The sequence below is a fragment of the Littorina saxatilis genome, linkage group LG12 (assembly GCF_037325665.1).
Source record: "Littorina saxatilis isolate snail1 linkage group LG12, US_GU_Lsax_2.0, whole genome shotgun sequence".
In the NCBI taxonomy this organism is placed as follows: Eukaryota; Metazoa; Mollusca; class Gastropoda; order Littorinimorpha; family Littorinidae; genus Littorina; species Littorina saxatilis.
In genome coordinates this window covers 21435191-21450350 of record NC_090256.1, presented here as the reverse complement: position 1 = coordinate 21450350, position 15160 = coordinate 21435191, and the positions used below count along the sequence as shown (strand labels likewise).

At 43.1% G+C, this 15160-nt stretch overlaps 1 protein-coding gene across 1 annotated transcript in view; it reads left to right on the top strand.

The window, feature by feature from the left end:
- The window catches only part of LOC138983042 (G-protein coupled receptor 83-like), a 44076-nt gene that overhangs the window by 17861 nt on the left and 11055 nt on the right, over positions 1–15160 (top strand). Inside the window, exon 2 of the mRNA XM_070356445.1 lies at positions 2374–3318. Coding sequence (XP_070212546.1) covers positions 2374–3318 — 945 coding nt within the window. The remainder of the gene's footprint in view (positions 1–2373; positions 3319–15160) is intronic.

Here is a 15160-nt window from a genome sequence, read left to right as displayed (position 1 = left end):
GCCAACCCGGTTTCGCCCGTTCTGCCGACCTGAAACGCAAAACAAAAGAATTGTGCGCTTCAACTAAATTGATTTCTATACGACTTCATTACTTTCTTGCAACTTATGAACCTTTACTTAAAGCTTTTAAATGGTCTGAAAGTAGTGTTATCGCGTACTTATCGATGCACTCATTTGTTTTATTTTTTTCAGCGACGGTCACTTAGTTTAAGGTTGCAAAAGGGCTAAGTCTCGCTGGCACCACTGTTTCACTCTCCACAGATCGCAACAGTGCCGCTAGTAGTCTACACTTTGTGTTTGATGGTAGAATGGGATATACAGATTACAACACTCGTGGTTTTTTATATGGCTTGTATTTCAGTCAAGACCCAGCGGGAATATCAATCGAGAGCCACTCGCCAGAGGCTCGTGTCTCCCGATGATATTCATCCGCTGGGTCTTGACTGAAATACAAGCCATATAAAAAACCACGAGTGTTGTAACCTATACATATATCTGTCTTGGTTTTATGTCTTTTTATATTTAGTCAAGTTTTGACTAAATATTTTAACATCGAGGGGGAATCGAAACGAGGGTCGTGGTGTATGTGCGTGTGTGTGTGTGTCTGTGTGTGTGTGTGTGTAGAGCGATTCAGACTAAACTACTGGACCGATCTTTATGAAATTTTACATGAGAGTTCCTGGGATTGATATCCCCGAACGTTTTTTTCCTTTTTTTGATAAATGTCTTTGATGACGTCATATCCGGCTTTTCGTGAAAGTTGAGGCGGCACTGTCACGCCCTCATTTTTCAACCAAATTGGTTGAAATTTTGGTCAAGTAATCTTCGACGAAGCCCGGACTTCGGTATTGCATTTCAGCTTGGTGGCTTAAAAATTAATTAATGACTTTGGTCATTAAAAATCGGAAAATTGTAAAAAAAAATAAAAATTTATAAAACGATCCAAATTTACGTTCATCTTATTTTCCGTCATTTTCTGATTCCAAAAACATATAAATATGTTATATTTGGATTAAAAACAAGCTCTGAAAATTAAATATATAAAAATTATTATCAAAATTAAATTGTCCAAATCAATTTAAAAACACTTTCATCTTATTCCTTGTCGGTTCCTGATTCCAAAAACATATAGATATGATATGTTTGGATTAAAAACACGCTCAGAAAGTTAAAACAAAGAGAGGTACAGAAAAGCGTGCTATCCTTCTTAGCGCAACTACTACCCCGCTCTTCTTGTCAATTTCACTGCCTTTGCCATGAGCGGTCGACTGACGATGATACGAGTATACGGTCTTGCTGAAAAATGGCATTGCGTTCAGTTTCATTCTGTGAGTTCGACAGCTACTTGACTAAATGTTGTATTTTCGCCTTACGCGACTTGTTTTATTTTACTGAGAAGGCTTTAATCATTTTTAAAATTGTACCCGACAAGTCATGTGCCAGTTGTAATGGACTAGAGCCAGATTACGTCTGACGCTATCATTATGGCAGACTGTCCGCGCAATGCACTCAGCGGCATTTTTCTTTTAATTTGGAAAAAAAGGGGATTGGGCAAAGGAGACTGACACCAAAAACAGCACAATAGAAATAACCAACTCAGGTTCGCAAGAAATGATTGTCTAAAATATGTTAGCTTGGTTTTGTCACACACACACACACACACACACACACACACACACACACACATCACCCTCGTCTCGATTCCCAGTCTATGTTAACACATTTAATCAAAACTAGACTAAATGTAACAACCTTATATACAAAAAAATAAAATAAAATAAAAACATAAAAAAGAACCGACTTAACGGCCACAGTTTGTTTTGGTATTGGCTTCGGAAACAAAATTGGTATATTTTTGGCCTAATAAGTTTGGCTTTTCTTGGGTTGGCTAAGGGTGCAGTCTAACTTTAAGTGACATATAGCAAGGCCATAAAGACAATAATTACAGAGATTAAGCGCTGTCCCTCTATTAAATCTGTGTGTACTTGTAGACAACAAGGGTTCAGCAAGTTTAATTGTCGACGTTGTTGCTTCCGTTGTGTTTGGCAGTTTAATGGCAGCACAGCCATTGTGAAGAAGATTGTACTTGATAAGGCAATTGACTTTTCCTGGCTGGGCTGTGTATGTGATTTTTGGAGTTTACTACAGAAACAGAAAAACCGGACGGTTGTATAATGCTATTTTTCTTTCAGTATAAAACTTCATCTTGAAGGAAGTTGTTGCCTTTCAGAAGCAATAGTATTCACATCCTGCAAGAGAAAAAAAGATAGAAGAAAAAGGAGCACACATTTCACTATTTCAAATTGGAAGTTTAACTAAAAAACTAGCATTTTTCAACATAACCGTATAACGTGATGTCTCTTGTATGTGCAGAGTGGCACCACCATGGACGCTGTGGACAAGTTGCTAAGCAACGGTTTGGGGCCCAAAGACGACCTCCTGGCCGAGGTGGTCAACATTCTCAACAACTCCGGGTCGTTCAACTTCTCGCGACTTGGAACCGTGGACAAGACTCCGGAGAACGCCATCCTCATCTTCGCTTACTCCATCCTCTCCATCATCGCCATCTTCGGGAATTCCCTAGTTGTCTACGTCATCCTGAAGAACCGGCGCCTTCACACGGCCACCAACTTCTTCCTGGCCAACCTGGCGGTGTCCGACCTGCTGGTCACGTGCCTCAACGTGCCCTTCAACATCATGCGGCACGTGATGTACGACTGGGTCTTCGGCGAGACGCTGTGCCACCTGGTCAACTTTTCACTCATGGTGTCCGTCTACGTGTCCACCTACACGCTGACCTCCATCGCGCTGGACAGGCACCGCATGGTGCTGAAGCCTTTGTCCCAGCGGATGTCCAAAACCCTGGCCGTGGGTCTCCTCGTGTCCATCTGGGTGCTGGCCATCCTCCTGTCCCTGCCCTTCGGGATCTACACCACGGTGGAGGACTTCTCCATGCTTCTCAGCCAAGAGGGCGTGCTCAACGTGACCTCGGTGCGACGCTGTCGGACCAACTACCCCTCGCCCAGCTCGCGTTTTGAGCAGTACCTGACGGTGACCACCATCGTTCTGCAGTACTGCGTCCCGCTCTCGCTGATCGGCGTGGCCTACGGTCGCATAGTGCAGAGCCTGTGGTCTCGTACGCACGTGGGAGCCGTGACGGCCAACCAGCAGATGTCGCAGGCTCGGGCCAAGAGAAAGTCCATCAAGCTACTGATTGCGGTGGTGGTGGTCTTCGCCCTGTGTTGGCTGCCGCTCAATCTGTATCACCTGCTGACCGACCTGCACCCCAACCCGGAGGTGTACCAGTACAACAGCAAGGTGAGTGTGCAGGGGGTTGAGTGTGTTGTTTGTTGTGGTGGAGCGATGGGGTTGGGGCGATGTGAGGAGTCTTGTTGTCGTGGTGTGTGTGTGTGTGTGTGTGTGTGTGTGTGTGTGTGTGAGTATGTGCGTGTGTGAGTATGTGCGTGTGTGTGTGTGTGAGAGAGAGAGAGAGAGAGAGAGAGAGAGAGAGAGAGAGAGAGAGAGAGAGAGAGAGAGAGAGAGAGAGAGAGAGAGCACCTATTGTTTCCGCCTTTGCGATTTGATTTGATTTGATTGTTGTTGCTTTTTGGGTCCAGCGGACCATATAGGCCAAATCAGGACCCCACAAGTTTAACATTACACATATTTAGATTAAACCAATTTCAATAAACAAAATCAGGAACGTCACCCGAAGGGAACACAAAAGCTAAGTCGAAACCCTACGTGACAAGGATTTTTAAAATTCAAATCTTAAAATAAATTGCCGCCTTTGCGAATGGATGGGGGTAGAGGGAGGAGTGGAAGTAGTTGATATGCTCCACCCTTCAAGATTTTGTAGCTTTCACTTTTGTTCTGTTTTAAACTTCATAAATAATTCATAAAGTAAGAACAGTTCAGGAGCAATAAATCGGTGCTTGGTTTGCAATTGCTGACAGATTAGTGTATGTTTATATATAATCGATTAGTCAGACATTTATTTATCAACTACTTGCTTGCTTGCTTAATTTAGTATTAAACAGATTAATTATTGATCCAAGAAGCGCTCAGTCATTTTAACATGGCTATAGCATGGACATTTTAAGCCCCAGTTTGTAATGGACACGCGCCAGGATATCCATAAGATACCCTTTAGGTTCAATGCTTCGTCTGCTTTGGTGTGTACTTATAGTCTCATATGTACAGGTAAACGACACGTAAAGTCTACGTAGCAAATATATCCATCGTCTTCAAGAAAAACCATACGCATACTGTATCCATTTTGGTGTCTCCGCGGTACTGTTTCTGCCCTGAAGTGTTTTAGAAACGCACTTTATCGTTGCGAATCTTCCTGATAAGTAGGGCCTTTAAAGACCAACAACACAGCGGGTTCAGGGTAATTTTACTTCCCCCCAGAAAGTGTGTGCGAGTAAAATAGTTAGTCTCCGGCGCTCTCTTCGAGAAATAGACTACGCTGAATTGCTCTTCGTTGGCTTTTCCCCCCTTACCCGGTAGTATGCTGGAAGGATTCAAAAGGAAACTGTTTGGGAGGATTTTATTTCTTTATTAATTCAAAAGTGTTATACCGCACTTTAATGTAGGAACTGCTGTTGAAGACTGTCAGTTTGTTCATCAAGAATAAAACATCCTAAAATAAAAGCGCTTCCATGTGCGCGCGTGTGTGTTTGCACTCACGCGTGAATTTCCCACATTTTGACATCAATTATGCAGTCATTTATTGTTCTTATTACTGTTGACCCTGAACAGCTGAAACATGCCCGAAACAAGACTGACTGGTTTCATGTATCTGCATTTATTTGAGCAAAAAGAATGGCTTTTCTTTGCGGTTTTTACCAAAAGGGTCGGGTTTTTTTGTAAAGAGAACGTCGTCTGCTACCACCCCCCCCCCCCCCTCCTCCGCCCCACTTATCCCAAACAACGTAGTTTGTGACGCATAACCCCAGAGGCAATGAGTAATTTGATCCATTTCGCGGCACTCAGTCTCTTACCGTGTCAATAGAATAATGAAAGTCACTTTTGGGACATTATCACCCGGAAGCTCTTCTGGAAAGTTCGTTTCGCGCTCCTGCTTTGGGGTGAGAAAAGGAGTGGTCCGGTCACTATTTGAATCAGCAGAAAAAGTAACATTAAACAATGCTTTCAGTGGCTACAGCTTTTCCAAAATGAATCTGCAACAGACGGACTGCTAACGTTCCAGATGCAAGAATTTTTTGTTTGTTTGTTTGCTTAACGCCCAGCCGACCACGAAGGGCCATATCAGGGCGGTGCTGCTTTGACATATAACGTGCGCCACACACAAGACAGAAGTCGCAGCACAGGCTTCATGTCTCACCCAGTCACATTATTCTGACACCGGACCAACCAGTCCTAGCACTAACCCCATAATGCCAGACGCCAGGCGGAGCAGCCACTAGATTGCCAATTTTAAAGTCTTAGGTATGACCCGGCCGGGGTTCGAACCCACGACCTCCCGATCACGGGGCAGACGCCTTACCACTAGGCCAACCGTGCCGGTAGATGCAAGAATTCAAAAACAACCAAGAAAGGTTACCAAAAAAAAACCCAACCAAAAACATTCACAGTATAAAAAAGAAAAGTGTAGAGGGAACATTTCGTTTTGTAGTAAACCGATGAAAAGTTCGAAGAACTATTCTTTGTTTTCCTTTTTTTTAACCACAGCTGTCCTGTTCATGATATTCTGTGAGCCCTTGTCCGAGGAATGAAAGGAGGAAATCAAAACATAGTTTCGTAAAGCATGCATTTATATCGAGGGTCAGTCTCCACTTTCCTGCTTTAACACTTTCTACCCCACCAATTTGTTTTTACCCGAGACCAGCTGTGCTGCAGCAGGTCACTCAGAATTGTAGTGACTGTGTGGTAACTGTGTATCAACACGCTGGAATGCACGCGCTAGATGGACGTTACTGGAAGCGACTGAAGCTAACAGTCTAAGAGGATATATCCGTACCTTGTCAGATAGAACCATATCCGTACCTGGGAGACAATTTGTTCGTTTGTTTGTTTGCTTAACGCCCAGTCCACCACGAAGGGTGATATCAGGGCGGTGCTGCTTTGACATTTAACGTGCGCCACACACAAGACAGAAGTCGCAGCACAGGCTTCATGTCTCACCCAGTCACATTATTCTGACACCGGACCAACCAGTCCTAGCACTAACCCCATAATGCCAGACGCCAGGCGAAGCAGCCACTAGATTGCCAATTTTAAAGTCTTTGGCCCGGCCGGGGTTCGAACCCACGACCTCCCGCTCACTGGGCGGACGCCTCACCACTAGGCCACCGTGTTGCGGTCCCTGGGAGACAATGAGTTAAGTACGACTTCATAGTTGAGCTCAGCAAGTAAAGGATCTTTAATGTTGAGCTCTGCGTCAGTCTGTTTAAAAAACAGCATTTTCCCCAATATTAAAGGTAGCTGATGATGATGATGATGATGTTTCTTGATTGTTTTGTTCTTTGATCCAAACAGCGTTATTCAAGACCGAATCATTAAAACAAATATATTTGTTACAAAATCGAGTTTAAACAGCTATTTACAGTCAAATCATATCAAAGTAAAAGGGAGATACCATACATTTGACAATCTTCACTATGCAAAACTTTCGACCTTGTTTCAAATTCAAATATCTTTAAGAAAGTTAAACTCTTGCGGGAGGGGGAGGGGACGTCCTTTGAACAATACTAGCAGAAATTCAAGACACAATTCCCTACATTTGACATTCTAAACGTCAGTATTCATTTCCTGCTAAAACAATGACATGTAAATTAGGCTGAACAAGTTTAAACAATCTTGAATTTTGGGTTCTGGGCCATTTCAAAGGTGACTCTTTAGTAGCTTTGCGAAGTATAGTGCTTTTTTCAAAAATACCACACACAATACTTATGTCATTGTGAAAACTGCTCGATAAAAGTCTCCAATGCATTTATTAAGTTTATCTAATGCGCAACTTTTCTTTCTTTATTTGGTGTTTAACGTCGTTTTCAACCGTTCAAGGTTATATCGCGACGGAAGGAAGGGGGGTTATGGGATGGAGCCACTTGTCAATTGTTTCTTGTTCACAAAAGCACTAATCAAAAATTTGCTCCAGGGGCTTGCAACGTAGTACAATATATTACCTTACTGGGAGAATGCAAGTTTCCAGTACAAAGGACTTAACATTTCTTACATACTGCTTGAACAAATGTTTATTTTGAATGTTTTATGTATGTTATTATTACGGACACAAACGCTCAGCAATGTAATTTCTCTTTTAGAGATTAATAAAGTTATTGTATTGTATTGTATTGTATTGTACTAAAATCTTTACAAAAATTGACTATATTCTATACAAGAAACACTTAACAAGGGTAAAAGGAGAAACAGAATCCGTTAGTCGCCTCTTACGACATGCTGGGGAGCATCGGGTAAATTCTTCTCCCTAACCCGCGGGGGGTTAATGCGCAACAAATCAAAAGATAATAGACTAATAACATTTGAGCCATCGTTGTTTTTACCTTGCGACTTTTGTCTCGGGAGATAGCTTAAAGGCACAGTAAGCCTCCCGTAAACCATCACAGGTGCCCTACGTAAAGAGCGAGCAATTTTCAAATAATTAATTTTGCGGAGAGAGTGTCAGAGACAATCGGACCGTGGTGCGATTTGGCGCTAGACCTAACTTTTAAAATCTAAATAATAAATTGACAGCTTCTTACACAAACATTCTTAAATCATAAAATAATTATTTTTTCATCAAGGCAAGATCAGTACAATTCGAAGTTTTGAAAGTTTGAAAAAAGAAAAGCCCGGAAGCAGGGTGACACAAGGTCGTGGTTCTCGTAGCAGACGACGGTTTATACCTATCTCCAGTTCCTCTGAACAGTCAAAAGCCATCGCTAGAGTTCTTGTGAACCACAGCCGTTTGTTTCGTACATAGTCAGAGGTACTTAAATAACGTGCTATTGCAGATAAGCTCACACCGAGTCGCATTCAAATTACTAACTGACGACTACATTGTGAAAAAGGGAAACTGGATCACACGGGTTCACGGGTAAACCACGCAAAAATAAATTCTTTGAAAATTGCTCGCTCTTTACGGAGGGCACCTAGGATGTTCCCGTTTGGTGAGCGTTCAAATGGAAGGGTGTTTGTACTGTGTGTAAAAGCCTGACAGTATCTGTGATGGTTTACGGGAGGCTTACTGTGCCTTTAACACCGGACAAAAATACAGAACACAAAATTTCGTTTTACTTTCAACCATAAAACTAACAGAAACTTAGCCGTTCCCCCGATAACAGAGACATAACGTCATGTAATGAGGTTACCGATTGATTGATTTTCTAAATCTTTTTTTTTTAATCCCGGAAGGCCAATTACGACAGAATCTATTCTTCCTTTTACTTGTGTTTAGAAATCGACCCGTTAGAAAACGTTATTCGGAGTCAAGGCGAATCGCAGCATGCAGGAGAAGGTTTCATCAAACAGAAACTCTTCCCCATTCAAATCTTAAATCGTGTTAGAAATAATTCTTGTGCGATGCAATTTGAGTTTCGCCGACGCCAAGCTGTTGAAGTGCTCTAACATTTTTGCAAAGCAGTTTTTTTGATGGAGGGATACTTCAACACAGAACGCAAACACTCTAGTTTTGTAAAACAAGGTTTTCAATAATGTTTACACTTTAATAAACTGTGGTTACAGAACATTAATAATTGATTGACACTGACATAATCCTGTTTTTAATGGAGAATAGTTATTCAAGGGAAACATTACATACGTGTCTTAATCGATGGAAAACGGATACTTCATATTCCTTCCAGGGTTTGAAACCACAACAAGGACTCGACAAAAGACCAAATGAATGGAAAAGCTTTCAGCATATTTGAAAAATGTATGAATGTTCAGAAAATTATCCAGGTATATAATCAATAACAAGAATTTTAAATTTCAACAACAACAACATATCTGAAAATATGTATTAGCTTATGAACTACATACATACTAACCCTTATAGCACGAGCTCGGATAGTACGAATTTCGTCATAACTCGACTTTTTTCTGGGGCCCTGCAAACTGCTCTCTCTTTCATAGTAAATAAATTATTGATAACTCGATGTTATTTCACGACCCCTTGACCCCAAAACAGCCCACATAAGTCGAATAAATGAAGAAAATGAAAAAATCTCACCAGAGTGACACCTGAGTAGTATTCAAATACATGTAGGCAATCAAATGCTGAATGGAAACAAACATCAGAGCCCACGCTTTTATACTGCTAACAGAGTGACACCTGAGTATTATTCAAATACGTACTGTACCACTAAGTACATGTACGCACACTGAAATGTTACTAACAATTTCGCTCAGGCTGAGCTTTTAGAGATTTTTTCATTTTCATTTTCTTCATGGCAGTATACGTGTGTAAAAGCCTGGGCTCTGATGTTACTGTAGTTTTCATTCAGCATTTGATTGCCTACACGCTACTGCCACATCTTAACATGGACGGAACACTTGCATCAGCCTCTCCTGCCAGAGGAGAACAGCCTTCTACCTCTGCTTCCCCTGCCACAGCTCCCCAAAGGCCAGCCACTCCCTCGGCAAAGTCATTCTTGCAAAAGGAAATTGGACACTCAAACCCTAGAGACCAAGTACAAGGCAATCCTTGAAGTGGAGAAGGGGAACAAGAAGAAAGGTCAAATTGCCAAAGACTTTAACGTCAAGCCAAACACACTCTCCACCTGGCTGAACCAAAAGGACAAGATCAAGTCCAATTATGAAGCCTCCAACTTCTCCCCAGCCTCTAAGAGGATGAGAACAGCACAGTACTCAGACGTGGAGAAAGCCCTGGACGTGTGGTTCAAGGATGTCCGCTCTTCTCCATCACCTGTTCCCATCAGTGGACCCATCCTGCAAGACCAGGCTCAAGACTTCAGCAAGAAGTTTGCTCACAGCAACTTCAGTGCCAGCAATGGTTGGCTCCATCGCTTCAAGCAGAGGCATGGCTATGTCTGGCGCAGCATCTGTGGAGAAGCTGGAGCTGTCAACCAGGAGGATGTGACGCAGTGGACAACAGGCCCCCTTGCCACCATCTTGTCTGACTACCAGCCCGAGGACATCTTTAACTGTGACGAGACAGGCCTCTTCTGGAAACTTCAGCCCAACAAGTCCTTTGTCCTCAAGGGAGAAACCTGCTCTGGTGGGAAGAGAAGCAAGGAGCGGGTCACAGTTCTTCCATGTGCTAACATGTCAGGCACAGAGAAGCTCCCTCTTCTTGTCATAGGCAAGTTTGCTAGGCCCAGATGCTTCAAGGGGATGGACATGAACCGCCTCCCAACAGAGTACAAGCACCAAAAGAGGGCCTGGATGGACTCTGCACTCTTCACATCCTGGGTCAACAAGCTGGACCAGAAGATGGCCATCCGTGGGAGAAAGATAGCCCTCATCATGGACAACTGCCCCGCCCATCACACAGTCCCAGCACTCAAGGCCACCAAGGTAATCTTCCTTCCACCCAACACAACAAGCGTCACACAGCCAATGGACCAAGGGATCATCCAAAACCTCAAGGTTCATTACAGGCATCTTTATGTGAAGCGTGGTCTGCTTCCTGCTGTGGAGAAGAAGGAGGCCGTCATATGGACCCTGCTAGACTGCATGTCTGCTCTCAAGGATGCCTGGACCAAAGTCAAGCCAAGTACTGTCGCCAACTGCTTCAAGCACTGTGGATTCTTCAAGGATCAAGCCACAATCATATGTGAGGATGACCCTGAGGATGACCTGCCACTTGCCCAGCTGGTTGCCAACCTCCAAGCCAGCAACATGCCAGCCGATGATGAAGCCCTCCGTCTCTTCCTGGAGGTGGACGATGACATCTCTACCTCAGCTCCACTGACTGCTGGTGGTATCGTCCAGGACATCCAATCATCTTTGGAAACTGATCCAGTGGATACAGACAGTGAAGAGGAAGAAGAGGAAACCACAACACCACCAACATATGCCAAGGCTATGGAATCACTGGCTACTCTTCGTCATGTCCTTGTGGCAATGCCCAAGGCTATGGAATCACTGGCTACTCTTCGTCATGTCCTTGTGGCAATGCCCAAGGCTATGGAATCACTGGCTACTCTTCGTCATGTCCTTGTGGCAATGCCCAAGGCTATGGAATCACTGGCTACTCTTCGTCATGTCCTTGTGGCAATGCCCAAGGCTATGGAATCACTGGCTACTCTTCGTCATGTCCTTGTGGCAATGCCCAAGGCTATGGAATCACTGGCTACTCTTCGTCATGTCCTTGTGGCAATGCCCAAGCAACTCACTCGTCATGCAGACCACTGGGACACCCTCAGCAAACTGGAGCAAGACTTGGAATCTTCCCACCATACCTTCATGAAGCAGAAGAGCATCAAGGACTTCCTCAACCATTAGTTAAACGGTATTGTGACTTTGTATTGTAAAATTGCATAACTCGAATTAATTTCCCTGTCGCCTGAAGTTCGAGTAAACGAGGTTCCACTGTATTCAAACGTTGAAGGCATGAATATGTGTAAGTATGCAACAAATTCTCCAGATTAAAAAAGCAAAAAATAAAAAGAAAGATTTAAAAAAAACGTACAAGATTAAATATGTATAAGTTAATGTACTCAGCGAACTTTTTGCTAAAACAGTTAATGGTAATGGGCAAATATGCGTAAAAGAGAAAAAAGCAAGAACAAGGTGGATAATTTATGAGTTTATCAACTGAACGACTTTTTTGGTTTGTTTGCTTAACGCCCAGCCGACCACGAAGGGCCATATCAGGGCGGTGCTGCTTTGACATATAACGTGCGGCACACACAAAACAGAAGTCGCAGCACAGGCTTCATGTTTCACCCAGTCACATTATTCCGACACCGGACCAACCAGTCCTAGCACTAACCCCATAATGCCAGACGCCAGGCGGAGCAGCCACTAGATTGCCAATTTTAAAGTCTTAGGTATGACCCGGCCTGGGAACTCAACGACTGACGTATACAATTGTAAATGATCCAGATACATATTCTACTCCAAAATCATGCACACGTTGTATCAGTTATTCATAATGAAGTAGGATTCAACTATTTAACGACTTGTCAGAAACACAGTAAAACCAATACAACATTATCTAATTTCGTCCTTGTGATTTTGTTGTTGTTGACGAACTTTGAGCATGGTGACCTGTTTGCATGTACTAGTGTGTTGATTAAGCTCGATGTAAGCGGACTGACAGACTTTCATAACATGGTGTTTCATGGAGAGATCGCTATCAAGAAAGATGCCAAGATCACGGACGGAGTCTGAGAATTCAATAGTGCTGCTGCCCAAAGTGATAGAAGGAGGGAGAGAGAGAGAGGAGGAGAAGGAGGATTTGGTGAAACGAATGGCTTCTGTTTTGTCACAGTTAAGTTTAAGCTTGTTAGTGGACATCCAGAGTTCAACGTCAGCAATGCAAGACTGAAGGGAGGTGGTCATCTGGGCGTATTCTGAGGGAGTCGCTGAGTTCTGAAGCTGAGTGTCGTCAGCAAACATTTCGTGGGAAACGGAATGTCTGTCGACGAGGTCAGTCAGAGGGGAGGTGTACATGATGAACAGCACGGGCCCGAGCACAGAGCCCTGGGGAACGCCAAAAAGGAGGGAGGTTTCTTGGGATGGGACGTCGTTTACAATTACAAAATTTTTCCTGTCTGAGAGATAGGATCTGAACCAATTTGGAACTGAATTTTGGATGCCGAAAGTGTGCTCAAGGCGGGACAGTAGGATTTCATGATCAATTGTATCGAAAACGGCCGAAAGGTCCAACAGGAGGAGCAGGGAAATTTTATTATCGTCTAAGGAAGTCAAAATGTTGTTGAGGATACTAAGGACTGCGGTCTCTGTGCTATGGCCCGTGCGGTAAGCTGACTGGTGCGGAGTGAAGAGGTTGTTGGCAGAGAGGTGGGAGGAGAGCTGGTCTGTGACTCTTCTCTAGGATTTTAGAAAGGAAGGGAAGGTTGGAGATGGGCCTGTAGTTCATAAGTACGTTGGGGTCGAGAGAGCTTTTCTTCAGAAGGGGTTTAATGACAGCTTTTTTGAAATCTGAGGGGACGGTGCCAGTGGAAAGGGACTCGTTCAGTATTCTAGTGATGGTGGGTAGAAGGATGTCTAAGTGATCACAGAGGAGGGGGTGGGGAGGGGGTCGAGGTCACAGGACGTTTTGGCAGACTTCACAATGAGTTTACGAACAAAATCTTCAGAGACTGGGGTGAAAACAGAAAACGAATTTCCAACAAAAATGGGAGAACGGTCTGAATCGCTATGCTGGGCGAAGCTGTTGCGGATGGTCAAAATCTGTTCATGAAAATACTTAGAAAAAACATCTGGTAGTTTAGACATGTCACGTACAGTTGGAAGAATGACCTGTTTTGCTTTACCAAGCATGGTGGTGACAGTGTTAAACAACTCTTTACAAGATGAGGATGCTGCGACCTTGGATGAATAAAAAGTGGTCTTGGCGGCATCAACAAAATCTATGACTTTCTGCTTGGTGGCGTCATAAATCTGCTTATGTACAGTCAGCTTGGAAGATGCCCAGCGTCGCTCAGCTTGACGCCGCTCACGTTTCAACTGTTGAAGCTCCGGAGCAACGGAGTTATACCAAGGGGTAGGCGGACGCCGGCGCACCTTCCGCTGTTGCACAGGAGTATGCTTGTCTAAGACTATCCTAAGGTTTTTGTTCAAGTCTAAGACAGACAAATCATCAACAACGATGCTAGCTAAATCATGTGAAAAATCAGACTTGTCAATAGCATGAATGGAACGCACTGACTTTACTTGAGGAACAGCTTTCTGCTTTGGAACATCAAGACAGCATAGAGTAGCCATGATGATCAGAGGTCAAGTCATGACAACACTCTGTAGTATGAACAAGATAGTCACTGTCCCTGTAAATCACAAGATCCAGAGTGTGGGTGCTACACAAGAACGTAGGTTGGTCAACGGCCTGAGTCAGGTCAAACATTTGCAACAGTTCTCTAAACGTTTTCGTCTTCGGATCTGACACGTTCTCTTTGTGTACATGGAAGTCACCTGTGAGTAGCAAACTACCATCACATGTAGTAGCATACTCTACAAAGTCCGGGAGCTCGTCTGGATAAGACCATAACCTCTACTTAGACAGAGATCAAAAATCAACAACCTGACTGCTTATGTAGAATGGTATGTTTGGGGTGAATACATTTGCAGATTAACACTGATGTCAGTGAAAATTACATAAATACACAAATCCAGTATGGAAAACATAGTTGTTGTTGCTTTTTGGGTCCAGCGGACCATATAGGCCAAATCAGGACCCCACAAGTTTAACATTACACAAATTTAAATTAAACCAATTTAAAAAAACAAAGTCAGGAACATTACCCGAAGGGAACACACAAGTTAAGTCGAAACCCTACGTGTCAATGATCTTTAAAATTCAAATCTTAAAATAGAGGCCAGACTCCCTTAAAAATCCAAAGAGTTGGAAAACATACAGGATCTTGGTTTTTGAAATGTTTCTATTTTGAGGGATGGTTTTATTTCATGTTAATGCCTGGCTAGATGACCCGAATCGTTTACACGGGAAAGACTGCCTTCTATGCCAATGTCCATTTCAGCGTACAGGGGGAACGTACATTACCACCAACGACCAAATCACATCACTCAGGGCACAGACACGAAACTTGAACAGCAATTTTGTTTGTTTACCCTTGCAGTTCTCCATATAAGTGCAGGATTTTACATGTCATTTTTCAGCAATATCGGTTGTCCCTGGACTAATTAACGAGTGTTTCATCAGAAAAAAATAAAGCCATAGTATGATATGATATGATATGATATATATGGTCCAGCGGACCATATAGGGCAAATCAGGACCCCAAGCCATAGTATGTTTATATTGTAAGCTCAGTCTTCTTTAAAGCATTCTTTCCTCAAAGTTTAAACGTGACATTAAAGGTGTAAGTTGTTTTTTTCACAGATGCATGCACTTTTTTGCACTATGTTTGAACACGAAGTTGACGAAAGATTTCATAAAAGTAGTCAGAGTGCGGTTTATGGTGTTGCTATCTGTTTGTGTTTTTATTTAACTGAGAAGCTTTTGGCACTCTGTCCAAATATCTAC